Source organism: Thamnophis sirtalis, unplaced genomic scaffold (assembly GCF_051295495.1).
Source record: "Thamnophis sirtalis isolate CommonGarterSnake01/CBP01778 unplaced genomic scaffold, rThaSir2_p1.2 scaffold_4, whole genome shotgun sequence".
NCBI lineage: Eukaryota > Metazoa > Chordata > Lepidosauria > Squamata > Natricidae > Thamnophis > Thamnophis sirtalis.
In genome coordinates this window covers 125484676-125504774 of record NW_028261384.1, presented here as the reverse complement: position 1 = coordinate 125504774, position 20099 = coordinate 125484676, and the positions used below count along the sequence as shown (strand labels likewise).

The 20099-nt window shown below is 43.4% G+C and overlaps 1 protein-coding gene across 1 annotated transcript; it reads right to left on the bottom strand.

The window, feature by feature from the left end:
* Positions 1–7381: 7381 nt before the first annotated feature.
* Positions 7382–16516, bottom strand: KLHL33 (kelch like family member 33). The gene is made up of 4 exons (XM_087712011.1): positions 15982–16516; positions 13645–14593; positions 10128–10298; positions 7382–8144 (listed from the first exon to the last, which is right to left on the bottom strand). Exons 1-4 carry the CDS (start codon positions 16514–16516, stop codon positions 7526–7528), a joined length of 2274 nt encoding a protein of 757 aa, XP_087568137.1. The 3' UTR covers positions 7382–7525.
* Between the last annotated feature and the right edge of the window lie 3583 nt (positions 16517–20099).

The window sequence follows — 20099 nt, the reverse complement described above, 5'->3', positions numbered from 1 at the left end:
TCACTAAATCAACTGTTGTAAGTTGAGGAATTGCCAATAGTATTTTTCTCCTTTTTTCAATATCATCCAAGGACAACTCTTAATTGATGGGTTAAAGATTAAAGATCCTTCAGGGTCTTCCAATGGTATTCTCACCACGGCCATAATTAAGCCCACCCACTTCAATACAGGCAGTCCTCGACTTATGACTGTAATGTGCCAAATTTCTGTTGCTAAGTGAGACATTTGTTAAGTTTGGCCCATTTTACAACTTTTCTTCCCACAGTCATTAAGTGAATCGTTGCAATTGGTAAATTGGTAAACCCGATTGTTAAGTGAAACCGGGTTCCCCAGTGACTTTCCATGTCAGAAGGTCACAAAAGGTGATCTCTTAACCCTGGGATACTCTGACCGTCATAAATATGAACCAAGCATCTGAATTGTGATCACATGACCATGGGAATGCTGGTCGTAAGTGTGAAGAATGGTCACAAGTCACTTTCCACTGTCGTCGTAACTTTGAATGGTCACTAAATGAACTGTTGTAAGTCGGGGACTTCCTCTACAGGGAGTCCCCGACTTACAACCATTTGTTTAGTGACCATTCGAAGTTTAATGGGGCTGAAAGAAGTGACAGGACTATTTTTCACACAACCCCCTGGAGCGTATCTCGGTCATGTGATCAAAATTTGGACGCTTCAGAGATGGACAAACTCACAAAAGAAATAAAAACAAAAGAGGAAAGATAATATTTTATGGTATGGAATGAGTAGCACAAAAGGCTAGAGGACAGGTGTAAAGATTAAGGAAAGAGAAAATGAAGAAGACACAGGAGCTAGAAAATAGTATCATATGCATAGACAAAGATAAACTGAAATAAGTTCGGAGAAGTGTATTCGCAATGGATGTATACCAAGGTAGAAATGTTGTACAGAAGGAAATTTCAATAAAAAAATAATCTTTTTTTTTTAAACCAGTTTAATAAAAATTATTTTTTTAAAAAAATTTTTGGAAGCTTCAGACCATTGGAGCATCCCCAGGTCACGTGAACAAAATTCGCCATGTATTTCTGACAGTTGCACTGTCCCGGGGATTGTGTGAATAAGCACTTGTGACTTTCCCAGCTGGCATCTGACAAGCCAGGACAATCTGGGAAACTAGGTTTGTTTAATGACCTCATGATAGCAATAGCAGTTAGACTTATATACCGCTTCATAGGGCTTTCAGCCCTCTCTAAACGGTTTACAGAGTCAGCATATCACCCCCAACAATCTGGGTCCTCATTTCACCCACCTCGGAAGGATGGAAGGCTGAGTCAACCTTGAGCCGGTGAGATTTGAACTGCTGAACTGCAGATAACAGTCAGCTGAAGTGGCTGCAGTACTGCACCCTAACCACTGCGCCACCTCGGCTCTTATAATCTTAATATGATTCATCTAACAACTGTAGATATTTGCTTAACAATGGGCGAAAAAGGTTGTAAAATGAGGCACACTTAGCAACCGAAATTCCAGCCTCAGTTGTGGACGTTAAATCGAGGACTGCCTGTACAGCATATCCTCTCCCCCCCCCCCCTTCAAGTGCGAGAGCCTTCTCCAGGGAGTTAAATCTTTGAATTAATATATCCAGAATACGATAATTTGAATCTGATCCTTTGTGCCTTGAGTGAGAACTCTGAATTGATTTGTTCGGTGATCCATTTCTTTGTTTTCTTGGCTGTGCATCCCATTCTCAGAAGTCTTTCCCAACACCAAGCTACAGAAACATCAATACATAAATAAATGCATTGATGTATTTTGCCATAACGCTAAATAAATAAATACAATTCCTATCTTGTTTCTTCAAGGTCCATCTTTCGCTTCTGTACAATGTCCCGGGGATACTCTCTGTTGCATGATCCTGGTCTTTGTAGCTGTGGATATATCATGGCATCTCAATATCTTTTCCAAGCCCTTCATGGCTGTTGTACCAAATGCTAATATCCAGCATATTTCTTGACTGATGGTTTCTTTATTATGGATAATGGACCTCACCTGTGAGACTTTGCTTGCTAGGGAGAGCAGGGACCGGGGTGGGGGTCGCAACACGTGGCTCTTTCATCCCTGTGCTGAAACTCCCTGTCGCTCAAAATATGTGCAACATATTTTGCACACGATTTACTGAGCTTTTCGATCCCCCAGTAGGTTTTGTGGCTCCCGGTGTTTTGTTTTCTGTGGGAAACGGATCCAAATGGCTCTTTGAATGTTTAAGGTTGCCAAACCCTGGACTGGGGAACAGGCAGAGATATGGAAAGTAAGATCCATGTCCCAAGGCAATTTATGTTTCCCATTCAAAATGGGTAGAAAGAATTTTGACTTAGCATTGGGGAAAGTTTCTCTCCTTAATAAGACCCATATTTATTCCTTCCTTCCTTCCTTCCTTCCTTCCTTCCTTCCTTCCTTCCTTCCTTCCTTCCTTCCTTCCTTCCTTCTTTCATTTTTCTTTCTTTCTTTCAGTTGGATTTAGATCCTGCCATTCCATCAGGACATCAAAATCTAAAGACTTTCAGGGCCTACAAATACAGGAGCCAATAATGCAGTGGTCCTCAACCTGTGGATCGCGACCCCTCTGGGGGTCGAATGACCCTTTCACAGGGGTCGTCTAAGACCATCGGAAAACATATTTTTGATGGTCTTGGGAACCGAGACACTGCTCCTCTATGGTTGGGGGGGTCACCACAACACGAGGAACTGTATTAAATGGTCACGGCATTGGGAAGGTTGAGAACCACTGCAATAATGTGTTCATGGCATTCATTTTAGATGATAGCAGGTAGCGATATATGCTTCCTGTCATCCTTAGATTGTTTTTTTTGTTATCTCCTTTATCTCTTAAACTTTTGGGGTAGTTCTTGGAATCCTCCTTCCTTTCTCTTAGTCCTTGACTAATACCGCATATCATCAAAGCAGCTTCATTTAAATGTGAAATTAACCATCATAAAAGTCCTATTTCCCAGACACCGGAACAATTCATGATTACAAACATTTTTTTTTAATAGTAAGGGAGATTTGCATTATTTGCTTCATACATCACTCAACCATTGAAGCTGTCCCTTGTATAGAGAGGTTCTCCTGAGGGATGAGCTTTATCTGTGGAATTTCTACCTGTCTAAACTTCTTCTACAAACCTCTCTTCCCTATTTGAATATGGCTCAGTAGCACCATCTACAGTGTCTGATCTATTGGCCCCATGCTGGGAATTCAAAATACGCTAGAAACATCCTATTCTTCTTAAATACACATGTGTTGTTTAATCCTGTGGGCACAAGAGCTTGACCACTTAAAACTGGTGGTTAAGATGAGAAACACCCCTGGAATCAACACATGGTTAGATGTGTGGAAGTGGATGACTAGGGAGGTGGATTGGGCAGAGCAACTATCAATCACTGCTAAAAGATTAACTGGCCTTTTAGCAGAATTCAAAAACCCATTGTAAAAGTAACTGAGTTCAGAAATTACAAAGACAACTCAGCCTGCAAACGTTTAATCAAGAATTTCCCTAATGCTTCCTGTTCCCGGACACCGTATTCTCCATAGTGATTTTTACACCCATACAAAAGCATCGCATCCTTCTCAATCAGGTAATAAATTAGATGGATTTTTCTGGCTGTATTTTAAATGTTCTGCTGTTTTCCATTCGGGTTTCTGTTTCTCTCCCTTTGTGTTTTTGGTTTTTCTTTTTTAATATTTAGACACATGGCTTAGTTTCGTTTCCACAGCGGGGGGTATTTTTTTTTTAATCACTTTTCTCAAGTGGGAAAATTCCCTCAGATATTCTTAAAAGAATTTGGAGCAAGAAAATCAGAAACAGCTCTTCTTTTTCCTCCTAGACTGGTTGAAAGGGAAGGCATCTTTGGGAAAACTTGAGATGGCTTGCTGGTTATGTTAAAGCGTAAGGTTGGCAGTCTCTTTTTGTTTACGAAATCTTGCTAAATTAGAAGTTTGAATCAAGTTCGGCCCCTAATAGCTTAGAGTCATGTAATTTGCTTGACGTCCTAGAGAAGTAGTTTGGTGTGAATTTCTTTTCGGATTTTTTTTTTAAAGTATTATTATCTTGGAGATTATCCGGGTAGCATGCTATCTGACCTGTGATTTTGAGCTATGCGGATTGAGGCTATTAAACTTAGTTCTAACTTTATAATTCAGCATTAAGCCTATTATCCTTTGTTTCAAATCCTCCGAACTTGATTTTGTACACTTTCACTTTTAATCAACAAACAAGTTTCACAAACCAACAGTTTCGTAGTCATACCTGACTGTATTTCTCAACTTTGGCAACTTTTAAGAAGAACGGCACAGGAACGCGGGGGCTCAATGGTTTAAACACTGAGCTAGTCAATCAGAAAGGTCGGCAGTTTGGCTGTTCGAAATCCTAGTGCTGCGTAACGGAGTGAGCTCCCGTTACTTGTCCCCGAACTAGCAGTTCGAAAGCATGTAAAAATGCAAGTATAAAAATAGGGACCACTTTGGTGGGAAGCAGAGGTGAGTTGCTAAGTTTTTCGCTACCGCTTCAGGCATGCTCATGCCTGACAATGACAATTCTTGCCACTACTACCGGTTCAGCCAATCCGGGCTGAACCAGCAGCAAGCCACTCTGGTGGGAAGGTAACAGCATTCCGTGCCCCTTCAATGTTTAGTCATGCCGGCCACATGACCACGGAGACATCGTCGGACAACGCTGGCTCTTTGGCTTTGAAACAGAGATGAGCACCACCTCCTAGAGTTGGGAACAACTAGCACATATATGCGAGGAGAACCTTTACATTTACCATTTAAGAAGAATGGACTTCTATTCCCAGGATTCCCTAGCCAGTTTGCTGGCTGTGGGATTTGGGAGTTGAAGTCCACAGCTCTTAAAAGGTGCCCAGGTTGAGAAATACTGGATTATACTATTTATATTTGCAGTTCAGACAATTCTTAACCGTTATTGTTGTAGCACAGCCCAGAATATAGTTGAAGGTTCTGGGGTTACTTAGATCAGTTCTTGTTTATGGCAATAAAAATGCCCGTTGATCTAGATTGATCTTCAGCCCCATTAAGATCGAGTGTATGCTGTGCCTCTCTAACTCATCTTTGTTCTGTATTTTAACTTTTTAAAAATGCTTTTTAACTGTTTTTATGTAAGCCACCCAGAGTCCTTCGGGATTGGGCAGCATACAATCTATTAAAATTGGAAAAAAAATGGAAAATTAGTTAATATAAGTATGACCCTGGTTAGTTTTTTTTCAAATGTAGAGAAAATGGTTAGAAGTATCCTACATGGATACTATGGCATCGGACCTGGGTACCTGAGAGACCGCCTCCTGCCGATTACCTCTCTCAGACCAATTAGATCTCACAGGTTAGGTCTCCTCCGGATTCCATCTGCCAGCCAATGTCGGCTGGCGGCTCCCCGGGGCAGAGCCTTCTCTGTTGCAGCTCCGGCCCTCTGGAATGAGCTCCCTGTCGAGATCCGGATCCTTATACCCTCCCGGCCTTCCGCAAAGCCACCAAGTCCTGGCTGTTCCAGCAGGCTGGGGGGGTCTGAGAACATCTACCTCCACGGAAATTGTGAATGTTGGTTTTATTTTTAATATGTTGTCTTTGTCTCGTTTTCCCCTCTTTCCCTTGTCTTTGTGAGCCACCCGGAGTCCTCCGGGAGTGGGTGGCATACAAGACAAACAAACAAACAAACAAACAAACAAACAAACAAATAAATATGGGGCAAATAGAGGCCAGTTTCTTAAGAAGTTAGTGAGGAGAGATTCACTGCAGCATTGTCTGCCTGGCTTCTCGTGTAGAAATTGGTTGCCTTCATCAAGCATAGAGCAGGTAGATATTAAACTGGTGTAGCTTTACCTCAGTCTGTTGAAAGTCGGGGGTGAGAAGCAGGACACGAGAATAATATTAATTAGATTTAATTTTAATCACAACACACATGAGATAAAAATTAGTTTTGCTTTTCATCCTGGCCTGGGACCTCTTACTCAACCACTACCTGTCAAAGGATTTGTGGGACCCTTATCTTAGAAATGTGACCCTCCTCAAGGGATCTAGAACCTCAGCCAATATATTCATATCCTTCTGTCTTTTCCATGGTTTTCACTTGAGTTGTCTCCGTACAATCCAACTGTGTTCACCAACACAAAAATCCAGCTGTAAACAAATCACATCTGCGTGTGGGAGTGAGAGCTTTTTCTCCAGTTACTTTACTTTTCCAAACAGATAAACATGTTTTTCAGTGTTCATTTGAACTAAGGGGGAAATAAAGTTATTATTGTTATTAGTGAGAAATAAAGATAATATTATTGCAGGTAACCCTTGACTTACAACCACAATTGGAACCAGGATTTCCATTGCTAAACTAGGTGATTGTGAAGTGAGTCACACCTGATTTTACAACTTTTTTTTTTTTTTTGCCACAGCTAAGTGAATCACAGTTGTTAAATGAATCACGCACTCCTTAAGCAAATTTGGCTTCCCCCATTGACTTTGCTTGTCAAAAGCCAGTTGGGAAGGTCACAAATAACAATCATGTGACCCTGGGATGCTGCAACTATCATAAGTATATGTCACTTGCTATGAACTCAAATTTTGGTTGTGTAACCATGAGGATGCTGCACTGGTTGTAAGTGCAAGGACCAAGGCTGCCTCACGTTTTTCAACGTTGAATTGAATGCGTGTTTTGCCACCAAACAAAATTAAAGGAGACTAGCATAGATCTGCAAAGGAAGTGGTGGCTCAGTGGCTAAGACGCTGACCTTGCCAATCAGAAAGGTTGGTAGCTCGGCGGTTCGAATCCTTAGTGCCACGTAACTGAGTGAGCTCCCGTTACTTGTCCCAGCTTCTGCCAACCTAGCAGTTCGGAAGCATGTAAAAATGCAAGTAGAAAAATAGGGACCGCCTTTGGTGGGAAGGTAACAGCATTCTGTGCGCCTTCGGCGTTTAGTCCTAGAAGCCACATGACCATGGAGACGTCTTCGGACAGCGCTGGCTCTTCGGCTTTGAATCAGAGATGAGCACCGCCCTCTAGAGTCAGGAACGACTAGCACATATGTGCGAGGGGAACCTTTACCTTTTTAGTATAGATCTGTTTCAAGTTGTGTAGCTCTCCTCAGCTAGCCATACTCTTCTGGGATTCAAACCTGGACTACTTGCATATTAGGTAGATATATTAAGCTACCTAATATTATTATTAACATTAATTATTAATAATTATTTAATTCCATTAACAAATTAAAGTGAAGCAATATGCTCCATCCCATAATTGGCTAGACCAGGTTGACCTGACCAAAAAAAACACACCTTTTTGTGGTTGTAACTTTGAATGGACGAATGGTTATAAGTCGAGGACCACCCGTTTGTTAACATTAGCATTTATACTGACTTTTCACCAAGAACTCAAAGCATACATGAAACAGGCCACATCTCCCTTTGTTTAATCCTCACCATAAAACAACCCAAAATCAACCAAGGAAGACCGTCCATGCAAATCCAGGACCTGCAATAATAGGCTATACTTGAGCCTTTCAACAGCTGGATCCAGAATTTTGGTAGGGCACATCCAGCGAAGAAGCATCAGGAGGGACCTCTGAATCGGAGGCATCTGGGATTGATGGTTCACCTTGTCTGTAAGAGGAGGGCACTTCTAAGATGCAGGCCTTTAGATCCGCGTAAGCCTGGGGCATCGTGCCCAGGTTGACCCAACGGTCGTGAGAAGGGTTGTAACAGTGAATGAGATGCGTATCTCGATAGGTGTTGTGGCTGTACCCTCCTAGGACATACAGCTCTCCGTTCAGGATGGCAGAGGCAGCGATGACATGAGGTTGGGGAAGAGGACACAAGGTGACCCACGCGTCCTGATCTGGACTGTACACCTCGCAGGCCAGTTGGTCAGCATAGCCCCCGTGCCCATCCCGCCATCGCAGACCTCCAGCCACGTAGATCCGCCCCTCCAGCACCTCCATGATGTGCCCGGCACGCTCTTCCTGCATGGAGGCCAGGAGGAGAGGTGGGCCATCCGGACGATACCGAATCATGGAGGATTGACAGCGGCACGAGCCGTCGCTGCCTCCCGTAATATAGATCCCTCCGTCCAGGACACAAGCTGCATGGCCACAGACTGGGGTAGGCAAGGGTGCGCAAGGCCTGAAATAAAACAAGGGTGGGAGTAAATAAAGGTAAAGTAAAGTAAAAGTAAATGTTTCCTTTCAAGTTGCGTCCGACTGGCGGGTGTGGTGCTCATTCCCGTTTCTTAGCTGAGGGAGCCTGCGTTGTCTGAAGACATTTTCTGTGGTTATGTGGCCAGTGTGGCTATATGCCAAAGGCAAGTAGAACACGGTTACCTTCCTAGCAAAGGTGTAGCTATTAATCTACCATATTATTTGGAGTATAAGATGCACCTCCCCCCCCCCCCCAAGAAGGTGAAAATCTGGGTGCTTCTTTACACTGAATAGAGCATTTTTGGCCTTCCCAAATCCCACCCCCTTCGCAAAAATGGAGGTGAAGAGAGTTTGGGAGGCCTGCAAAGTGCTCCTGGGAGCTTAGGAGGGCAAAAACGAGCAACAAACGCCCCGTTTTTTGCTCATTTTTTGCCCCCTAGCCTCCAGGAGCACTCTACAAGCCTCCCAAAGCCTATGCATGCCCTGGTTTTTTTTTTTTGAAAAAAATGTGGCGATTTTTGCCAAAAAAAAAGTTTGCTCTTTTTTGCCCTTCCTCCAACCCCCAGGAACACTTTAAAGGCCTCTCAAACTCTCTGCATGTCCCATTTTTCACAAAAAGCAATGTCTGCAGAGGGTTTGGGAGGCCTGCAGAATGTAAAAACCTTTTTTTTTTAATTTAGCTCTTCAAAATCTTGGTGTGTCTTATACTCCAGTGCGTCTTATAGTCCGAAAAATATGGTACTAATTTTTGTATGCTTTCAAACGCTAGGTGGGCAGGAGCTAGAGCGAGCAATGGGAACTCACCCTGTTCCACAGTGTTTGGGTCTCAAACCCAGGCTGCTAGCTTTCCAGCATGTTTAACGGTTGAATTATCGTGTAAAGGAAAATTAGGGATATGAAAGTAAAACTCCTTTGCTGGAGTGTAGAATGTGATGTTTAGCTAGCCTGTCAAAACCCAACAAATTATTTATGAAAAACAGATATTTGGGTTGCCTTCTGAAATCACGCCCCTTCAGGTTTATAGGGAATCTTCGACTTGTGACCAAAATTTAGCTCAAAATTTCCATTGTTAGCAAATCAGTTGTTAAGTGAACTTCATCCCATTTTACAACCTTCCTTGCCACAGTTGTGAAGTGAATCACTGCAGTTTTAGTAATACGGTTGTTAGTAATACGGTTGTTAGGTAAATCTGGATTTCCCCATTGGGTTTGCTTGTCAGAATGTTGCCAAAGGTAATCACATGATTACTGCAACCGTCATAAATATGATCCAATTGCCAAGTGTGCTCATGTAACCATGGAGATGGCGCAACCGTTGCAAATGTGAAAAAGAAACATAAGTCACTTTTTTCAGCCCTATTGTACCTTTCAAGGTATAGGAAATGACAAAGGGAGGGGGAGTCAAATGTGTCATCAGTCAGGAATCCCTTCATTCCCAGTTCTAAATCCATCCCGCCATTAATTCTTTTTTTTAACCTCCAAATTGCTTTAACTGTTAGTAGATGAGATTCTTGTAGAGAGCTTAATCTTACAATAAATCTTTATACCTACCATATTTTTCGGACTGTAAGACACACCAAGATTTTGAAGAGGTAAGTAAGGAAAAATGGAGCTCATTTTCACCAAAATGGGGGCATTTTTTTTCGCTTCCCCCAGCCCTGCTGAATCCTGCGGAGTGCTTCGGGGGCGGCAGGGAGGAAAGAATGGGATGCGAGGGTGGGGTTTCAGGAGGCCAAAAATGGCTGTTTTTGGTGTATAAGATGCACCAACATTTCCACACTCTTTTAAGGAGGAAAAGAGTGCATCTTATACTCCAAAAAAATACGGTATTTGAACTTCCCGGATCTCCTGAATTCTCTGGCGCTTGACTAAATGAAGGGTTGTAAGTTGAGGACTACCTGTATCCTTTGCAATGCACAGCCTCCAGACCTCGGCCTAGCACTTCAGCTGAAGTCTCCACAACCTCCTACCTCCATGTGTTGCTCTGAGGTTCATAGCACTCCACAGAATCCAGGCAATAGACCTCATTGGAGCTCCCCCCAAGGGCGTAGAAGAAACCATGCAGGAAAACTGCAGGGAAATAGCTCCGGCAATTGGTCATGTCGGCTAGTCGCTCCCAGCTCCCGCAAAGTGGATCAAACCTGCAAAAGGAGGAATAAGGATTCTTTGTGGAAATAATGCCACAATCAGGGGTGAATTAATTAGTGGAACAACTTGCCTCCAGAAGTCGTGGGTGTTCCAACACTGGAGTTTTTAAAGAAGAGGTTGGTTAACCATTTGTCTAAAATGATATAGGGTTTCCTGCTTGAGCAGAGGGTTGGACTAGAAGCCCTCCAAGGTCCCTTCTAACTGTTATTTTGTTAACTCTGTCTCCCAGATGGTTATGAAAGGTCCTTATTCCTGGACAGTCCATGTCTCACATATGTTCCTCTTGGTTAAGAAAGTCTAACTACGGACATTCTAGTTTCTTATTTCTCAGCTGCAGAGCCCATATGTAGAAAGCTGGCTAATTAGTGTTTGCAAGAGGACTGAGAAGCCACAATCCCTCCTGGACCTTCTTAAAACCTTCTGGGATATATCAGACTTTGTTTTGGTTTCCACAACATATTTAGCTAGCTAATATAAAGGAGAGACATGTTATGGAAACACAGAAAGCCTGTTGTTTCAAAGATGGGGTCACATACCCTAAAGTAGCATTGGATAGATATCCAATGTTGTTGGGAAAGTTATTTAACCAAATCAGTCAATGTAGAACAAAATCAGATCAGTGGATCAATTCTCTCTTCTGGCCTTAGGATACACAGGCAGAAGCCTAGAGAACAACTTCTGAAGTACTCTGGGGAGTTAGGAATAAGTCTCTTCCCTATTCTGAGCACTGTGGATTTTACTCTATTTTTTTCTGAACACTGTGTATGTGTGGTGGGGGGAGGATTAGAAGTTGACAGATGGCCAAGCTCCTGATGATAAGGATCCCAACTTCTCATATAACATGGATGGATGGATGGGATGATGGAATGTATGTACCAATGAGGCCCTTGGGATCAGAGGAAAGGTCATATGTGGCGATAGGACCCAGGTGTGGATGGAATAGACATAAGAGTGAGGATTATGAATTTTGATAAAACATTTTCTCTTGTCTTCGTTTCTTCGCCTTGACAATCAAGAGCTTTGCTCCTTTCGTGTGTCTCTCTCACTGAAGAGAGAGGGCGGGCAGTGGTGGGGTGGTTGCTACCTCAAACAAAAGTTTTAAACAGCTTTTACTTTTCTCTGCAGAAGAGGGGGTGTCGCAGGGGAGCTGCCTCAGATAAAACTTTTATTCTGCTCTGTTTTAGGAGGGGGGGTGCACATTTACAGCGAGACAGAAGTTAGCACCTTAAAACCACTAGCCAGGATATTAGGAACAAGAGTAGCTCGCTTATAAGAAAAACCCCAAAACCTACATAGCTGGCACATTTGCAAGATACCCGTGACCTGGAATGAAAAACAGATGACTGACATTTAGATATTTAACATAATAAGCATAAGGGTTTAGGCGGGGCTGAAATCCAAATAACCAATCAATATTATCTGTTATGCAATGCATTATTAGGGGAAGGGCAAAGGGTTGAATGTGACCATCCCTTGACTATAAAAACTGCTATAAGATCCTAATCTTGGCCCTTGGTTAGCTTTTCAAACCAGGGTCCTTATATCTTGGTATCAAAATAAAAGTATAATTCTGTATCACACCTTATGTCCAGTGACTTATCGGCTTCGGCACCAAGCAAGGGCCCAAGTTTGGGAACAAGAGATGGATGGATGTAAATTGTTGCTAGATCACCCAAAGGTGCTTTTTCAAAAGGCAACTGGACTTCTGGTTTCTCCTTGAAGACATTTTGCTTCTCATCCAAAAAGTTTCTTCAATTCTAGAAAAAGTCTTCTTGGATGAGAAGCGAGACGTCTTCAAGGAAAAACAAAGTCCAGTTGCCTTTTGAAAAAGCACCTTTGGGTGAACCAGCAACAATTTTTATCCATCCATTCAGTTCTAGAAGAAGCTTCTTGGATGAGAAGCGAAACATCTTCAAGGAATTCCAGTTCCCTTTTCTAAAAGCATCTTTGAGATACCGTATTTTTTTAGAGTATAAGACACACCTTTTTCCCTCAAAAAAGAGGCTGAAAATCTGGCTGCGTCTTATACACTGAATACAGCATTTTTTGCCTCCCAAAGCCCCACTCCCTTCACCAAAATGGCTGTGCATAGCCTCTAGGAAACTCTTAGAGAGCTCCTTGGTGCTGGGGAGGGCAGAAATGAGCAAAAAACAGCCCTTTTTGCCTCCTCCAGCCCCGAGCAGCACTCTATAAGCTTCCTAAAGGCTATCCATGCCCTTTTGGGCCCTTTGTGACAAAAAAGGGCCCATTTTTGAGTAAAACGGGATGTTTCTTGCTTGTTCCCCCCCTTACAGGAGTACTCTACAAACCTCCTAAGGGCTATTCATGTCCCTTTTGGTGAAAAAAAACCTCCTGTTTTTGCTAAAAACAGGCCATTTTGGGGGGGTTTGCAGAGTGCAAATTTTTTTTAAAAAAAATTCCTCTTCAGAACCTTGTCTTATACTCCGGAGCGTCTTATACTCCGAAAAATATGGTAATCATGATCTCAATGACTGAGAATCTCTATAGACATGTTGCTAGTTCACTGGCTTCATCATGAATGTGGCCTATGATGAGCTTCCAACCAGTGTTCCCAATCACTGGAGAGAACCAGATAAAGACTTTTCAGCTATCCTCTGCTGTGGTTTCAGATACCTTAACAGGAATGCTGGTTGTTTCCAGCATTCACTTCAGTGGTGGGTTTCAAAAATTGTTCGAACCTATTCTGTGGGTGTGGCGTACTTTGTGGGAGTGGCTTGCCACACATGTGACCCGATGGGAGTGGCTTGCCGCCCATGTGACTGGATATGAAGATGCCGACGACACTTGTCAGAACCACCTTAAATTACCTTGCACTCAGCACTGGCATGCATAAGAATATGATGTAAACTTGTTTCTTAAAAGGCATCCTTGGTTTGCGTTAAAACAACTTCAACACACGCAATGTTCTGATTGCACCACAAACGCAATAGTCATCCTTACCTTTCACAGAGGCACTGAGTTTTATAAATATGAGCATGATAGTGTAGAATAATCATATCCAAGGACCAGTGGTGGCTTTCAAAAAAGTTTGGAACCTCTTCTGTAGGTGTGGCCTGCTTTCCGGGTCCACTGGTGGAACCTCTTCTAACCGGTTCGGTAGATTTGACGAACCGGTTCTACCGAAAAGGTGCGAACTGATAGGAACCCACCTCTGATTCATTTATTTCCCTCCCTCATACCACCATAGGATGTTTCATTAAAACATCAAACCTGACCTCTTCCCACTCTTACTCAAAAGTGTCTTCATGGAATAGGACCGCATCTGTTCTCTCCTTCCTTCCCAGTTCTCATCTTCAACTAGTAAGTCTTCCAACTCACCTGAACACTGAACACATGGTATCCCTGACACCATAATAATGCTTTCCCCCAAAGAGGTACATCTTATTGTCCTTGACCACTACGGCGTGCCGGAATCGCGGTTTCTCTGGGAGGTAACCAAGACGACGCCACTCCACTTGTTTGACCAAGCCGATGCCGTTAAGAAAGCGGTGGGTGAACCAGAAATCCTGGCAAGGGCTGCGAGTAGCCATGTTTTTGGTCAAAGTATCTCCTCCGCTAATCACAATGACCTTCTCTGGATATCTCACCCGGCAAGGAAGTTGCTCCATCTTGGAAGGACCTGGTGGGATGCTAGCTAAGGATTGAACCATGAGGTTGTAGAGGCGACCAGGGTCGGCCATCATCTCTTCTTTCCTCACCTGTTTGAGTTCTCGGTTGGACATCAGTGGAAATCTGATGCAGTGCAACACTTTCTCGGCACAGTTCATCCGCCCGGCCCAGTCAGAAGTCAACCAGCGGACGGCTCCTTGGAAAGCTTCCAGTTCATTGAGGATGTAGAGTGAATCAGAACTAAGGAAGTCCACCAGCTGATTTATGGGAAGATCTAGGAACTTTGCCGTTTTCGTGACACGAACAAAGCTGTTTAATATAAACTTCTCCGCAGTGTTTTCAATATCGGGTAGGCCGTAAGCTCGGGCAAAAGAGAGAACATCCAGACAGGTTTCTGGAGTGAGCTTGTAGCGGAACAGATCCAGACAGAGGTCCAAGATGCCAGAGACTTGATATTGAAGAGCAGCTTGCGCAGCTTCGAATATATAATCCCACCCACCTCTCAACACTCCTGAGTAAGCGAAGGAGATGATCAGCCCCAGGTCAGCTGCGGTGAACTGGGTGCAAAGGGGAACCTTGGCCTGTTGAGCTTCCTTCATGCCGCTGGTAAACATACCATGGAAGAACTCACAGCCACAAGCCAAGGCCAAGCGGTGAACTGAAAGTAGAGAAGATGAGATCAGGAAATTGAGAGATTTGGCCACAGATCATAGTTCCCTAACTCTGAGGCAATTCCTACCCCAAAATCTAGAGTTCTCCCAGTTCTTCCCAACCCACTGATGCCATGCACTCTTAATTTTTTGCTTCCCTAGTATCAACTTCGCCGCAGAATAACAGAGTTGGAAGAGACCTTGAAGGTCTTATTCTCTGACCCCTGCTCAAGCAGGAAACCCTATAACCATGATGGCACGTGGAGGCCTCTCTGTCGGCACGCGAGCCATTGCCCCAGCTCAGCTCCACTGCACATGTCCCTCCCGCCGTCCAGGTCTTTGCTGTGCATGCAGGAGAAGCGTGCACACCCACCCATGGGAGTGGGGGGTTCACATGCACATGTGTAGAAGGCAGGGGAGAGTGCGAGGGAAGCGGCACCCCCCCACACACCATTTTTAGTCCCAAGAGGCTTTAGGGAGGCCCGCTAGGCCAAAAGGGGGGGGGCGGGGGTTTTGCACACTTCCAACACCCTATTTTTGGTCCCAGGAGGCTCCAAGGAGGCCTGCTAGGCCCAAAAGGGGGCACCGGGAGGGGGGGTTGTGCATGCATGCACAGAGGTGGGTGGGGATGCAAGGGGGCTATCGCGCATGCACGCACACTTTCGGCATGCAAGGACAAGAATGTTAGCCATCATTGCCCTATAACATTTCAGACAAATTGTTATCCAATCTCTTCTTTAAAACCTCCAATGTTGGAGTCCCCACAACTTCTGGAGGCAAGTCGTTCCACTGATCAATTGTTCTAACTGTCAGGAAATTTCTCCTTAATTCTAGTTGTTTCTCTCCTTAATTAGTTGCTTCTTTTTCTGCCTTCAGGTGCTTTAGAACAGTGGTCTCCAACCTTGGCAACTTTAAGACCTGTGGACTTCAATTCCCAGAGTTCCTCAGCCAGCAGCTGAGGGGCACGGAACCTTCCCACCAAAGGTGGCTGCTGGCTGAGGAACTCTGGGAATTGAAGTCCACAGATCTTAAAGTTGCCAAGGTTGGAGACCACTGCTTTAGAAGATAGGTTGATTTCTCCTCCTTCTTTATATAGCAGTAGACTTATATACCGCTTCATAGGCCTCTCAGGCCTCTCTAAGCGGTTTACAGAGAGTCAGCATATTGCCCCCAACAATCTGGGTCCTCATTTTACCCACCTCGGAAGGATGGAAGGCTGAGTCAACCCTGAGCCGGTGAGATTTGAACCACTGACCTGCTGATCTAGCAGTAGCCTGCAGTGCTGCTTTTAACCACTGCGCCACCTTGGCTCTATGGCAGCCCCTTAGATTTTGGAACACTACTATCATATCACCCTAGTCTCCTTTTTTCCCATTAAACTAGACATGCCCCATACCTCGAAATGTATCTCCTTCAGCTTTAAGTTCCGTGTCCCAACCAATCCCTTCACTGTACATCTCTTCTAGTCTCCGTAGCGTCTTCCATTTCTCTTCCCCTGGACTCAGTCTCTCCTCATTCTCTGTCCCTAGTAACACGGCCTTGCATATTTCAGCCACACGAGGGACACCCAGGGCCTCAGCTGCGTCTAGGATTTCTCCAGCTGTGACTGGGGTGGGCTCTAGCTCTCCCGTGTAGGCAAAATTCAAAACGGCCTCCCAGCCAGATGGCGTGGCCACACCATCCAGATTCATCCCTTCCTGCATACCACGTTCCAAACGCTGCAGAAAGACAGAGCTGACTGCAGCCAGAAGGATGCCGTGGGCTTTGTAGTCCCTTTGACGTAAAGTCACAGTCGTATCCACCAGGAGGTCCTGTCCCCTCAGGTGGAGAGCTGCAGTGAAAAATCCTTCTGCGTGGCCCTCGCTCCACAGTTCCAGCTGTTGTTCTGTTGGCGTTTCCATCACCTCTGGGGCTCTGTCCACGCAGGTCATCCTTTATTGAAAAGAAGATAGTTGTGAGAGGGGGGGGGGGGGAATCTGTGATAAATTTTTTATTTTATTTTAAACACATAAGCACATCAACACAAACACATAACTTAAAAACAACATAGGAACAATACGTTCCATCGTATATCATACCGCAGTTCCGAATCGGTTTCTTTGCAGTTAGTGTTTTCCCTACTATACATTTCTATCTTTCATTCATAATCTCCTTATTCGTTATCCATTTTTATGTACATTTGTTTATTTATTTAAACTTAGCTACTTATGACCAAATATTATTTACCTATGTTATGCTTTATATTTTTACTGTCATTTATTCTCTTACATACAAATTATAGATATACATTCACATAATTATTCTTTTTCTTTGACACTCTTATATTATTATTATTCCATTTGGAAGGTTATAAGGTATAGTTTAAAATGCTTTGTTTACCATCCTTCGCACCTGCTAAGACACCACCTTGTTTTCTCCTTTTCTTTTCTCCCTCCCTTCCTTCTCTACTTCCTTCCTTCCTCGTCTCCATCCCCTTCTTCCTTCCCTTACCTCTTCCCTACTCCTACCCTTTTTCTTCTCCTTCCTACCTTCTCTCCTTCTCTTTCTTTCTCTTCCTCCCTCCTCTTCTTTTTTTCCTCTCCCTTCTACCCACCTTCCCTTACCTCTTTCTTCTTCCCTTACTTCTCCACACTTCTTCTTCCTCTCCTACTTTCTCTCCTTCTCTTCCTCTCTCTTCTACCCTCCACTCCTTTCCTTTCCTTCATCCCTCCATTCTCTACTTCCTTCCTCCCGAGAGGGGGGGGAAATCTAATTCACAGCTGGGTGATCCCTGTATTAGTACTACATAATAACCAATCTAACTAAAATGACTCTTAGCACTCATTCATCAGAGAAGCAACGTCAAAAATCTTACTCTATCTGTTTCTTTTTAATAAAATCTCAACTAGTAGATTTGGGAGAACCAGAAGCTTTTTGTGTTGTTTTCTTTTGGTTGACCCTAAAAAATCATCATCATCATCATCATCATCATCATCATCATCATCATCATCATCACATCATCAAGTTAAAGTTCTCCTCCCCACAAACTGTGATTGATTGCTTCTTATGATCCAGTGAAAGCATGGAAAACTATAGTAAAGATAAAGGTTGCCCTCGCACATGAATACTAGTCGTTCCCGACTCTAGGGGGTGGTGTTTATCTCCATTTCTAAGCCAAAGAACCAGCACTGTCTGAAGATGTCTCGGTGGTCATTTGGCCGGCATGACTAAAACGGCGAAGGTGCATGGAACGCTGTTACCTTCCCACCAAAGGTGGTTCCCTATTTTTCTACTTGCTTTTTTGCATGCTTTTTAACTGCTAGGTTGGCAGAAGCTGGGACAAGTAACGGGAGCTCACTCGGTTACGTGGCTCTAAGGATTCGAACCGCCGAGCTGGCGACCTTTCTGATCGACAAGCTCAGCATCTTAGCCACCGAGCCACCACATCCCACTGGAAAACTATAAAGGGCTCTAAATGTAATACTGAAGTTTAAAGCTTGTATGGTAAAGAAGTCAATGAAAAAGATGCATCAAAAAGCTTTGACTTAAAAAAAAAAGTGCTAAAAAGTGTTTAGAACCTGAGAAAAAGGGTGAATTAAAAAGTCATTGTTTTTCTTCAGTAAGGTCAAAGAATCTGAAAGATTACAATGAATCTCGTTAATAAAAATGGTGACGATGCACAAAGATAGAAATACTATTTCCATAGCAAGGAAGACAAAGCAGGAATGATTAAACTCATTCCTTTATTGAAAGAGAAAAATATATTCCCATTTGGATATCACTTCTGGATTTTGTGCTTGTGATGGAAACACCCCACCCCCACCCCCGAAACTTTGACTTTGATTTTGTTGATCAGAAAGATTTGTTGCTATAGAAATGGGTAGTTATATTTTATGGTGTAAAAGGAAAGGGTTGAGGTTGGAATGTTTTTATCTTGTACTGTGCTAAGAAGACTCCGAAGTCAAGGTCTTTTTTTCTGTTTTTTTTTTCTTGTTCCCCTTGTATCTCACACCCCCTTTTCCTTCCCTTAATTTCCTATTTTTATTTTCTTTGTATTTCATATAATAAAACAAATAAAAAAATTGTAACATGAAAGACAATGCAGGAACATCGCAGAATGTTTAAATACATATAGGTCCTTGACTTAAGACTACAACTGAGCCCAAAGTTTCTGTTGTTAAGCAAGACAGTTGTTACACGGATTTTGCCTCACTTTATGACCTTTCTTGCCACAGTTGTTAAGTGAATCTGGCTTCCGCGCTGATTCCGATTGTCCGAAAGCCACAAAAAGTGATCATATGACCCTGGGAACTACCACTGTCATAAATAACATGCCAGTTGTCAAGCATCCAAATTTTGATCATGTGACCATGGGGATGCCGCAGTGGTCGTAAGTGAGAAAAACAGTCATAAGTCATGTTTTTCAGCGCAGTTGTAATTTCAAATTGTCACTAAACCAATGGGTGCAAGTCTAGAACTTTCTGGACTGCCCTCAAGTCATTAAAAATCCAGCACGCAAAGTAGCGTATTTTTCAGAGTATAAGATGCACCTTTTCCCCCCCAAAAAAGAGGGTGAAAATCTGGGTGCACCTTATATACTGAATACAATATTTTTGGCCTACCAAAACCCCGTCGTTTTTGCAAAAATGGATCTGCAGAGGATTTGGGAAGCTTGCAAAATGGTCCTGTGGGCTGGGGAGGGCAAAAATGAGCAAAAATGGGCTGTTTTTGCTCATTTGGGGGGGGGGAGACAGCCCACAGGAGCACTCTAGAAGTCTCCCAAAGCTCTGCATGCTTTTTTTTTCTTTTTGCAAAAAATGAGGCATGAAGAAGGTTTGGGAGGCCTGCAGAGTGCAAAAACTTTTTTTAAAAATTTACCTCTTCAATCGTGGTGTGGCTTATATTCCGGTGTGTCTTATATTCTGAAAAATACGGTAGTTGTTTGTAGGATGAACATCACACTTTTTTTTACTCTTTAGAAAATGTTAAATATCATATACTGACTCCTAGAACTGATTGGTAGTTCGTGAAAAATTTACAAATACACAATTTTCCAGAATAGTTTAATATGTTCTCTTCCCCCACCCACCCCCCAAAAAAACCCTACATAACCAATTCATAATGGAAATGAGCATGGTTGTGTGTGTTTTAATTGGAAAAGGATATGTTGTGGTTGCGGTTCTGTGATCCCAATCAGGGATTAATAAGGTAAAGGTTTCCCTCGCACATATGTGCTTGTCATTCCCGACTCCTCATTTCAACGCCGGAGAGCCAGCGCTGTCCGAAGACGTCTCTGTGGTCATGTAACCAGCATGACTAAATGCCAAAGGGGCATGGAACGCTGTTACCTTCCCATCAAAGGTGGTTCCTATTTTTCTACTTGCATCTTTACATGCTTTCAAACTGCTAGGTTAGCAGAAGCTGGGACAAGTAATGGGAGCTTACTTAGTTACTTGGCGCTAGGGATTCGAACCGCCGAACTGCCAACCTATCTGATCGACAAGCTCAGCATCTTAGCCACTGAGCCATCGTGTC

Coding starts and splice junctions, on each gene's coding strand:
- KLHL33 (XM_087712011.1), bottom strand. CDS start 16,516: ATGACCTGCGTGGACAGAGCCCCAGAGGTGATGGAAACGCCAACAGAA. Junction 14,594..15,981: donor TGAAGGAGATACATTTCGAG/GTATGGGGCATG, acceptor CTCTACTTTCAG/TTCACCGCTTGGCCTTGGCT. Junction 10,299..13,644: donor ACCATGTGTTCAGTGTTCAG/GTGAGTTGGAAG, acceptor CTCCTTTTGCAG/GTTTGATCCACTTTGCGGGA.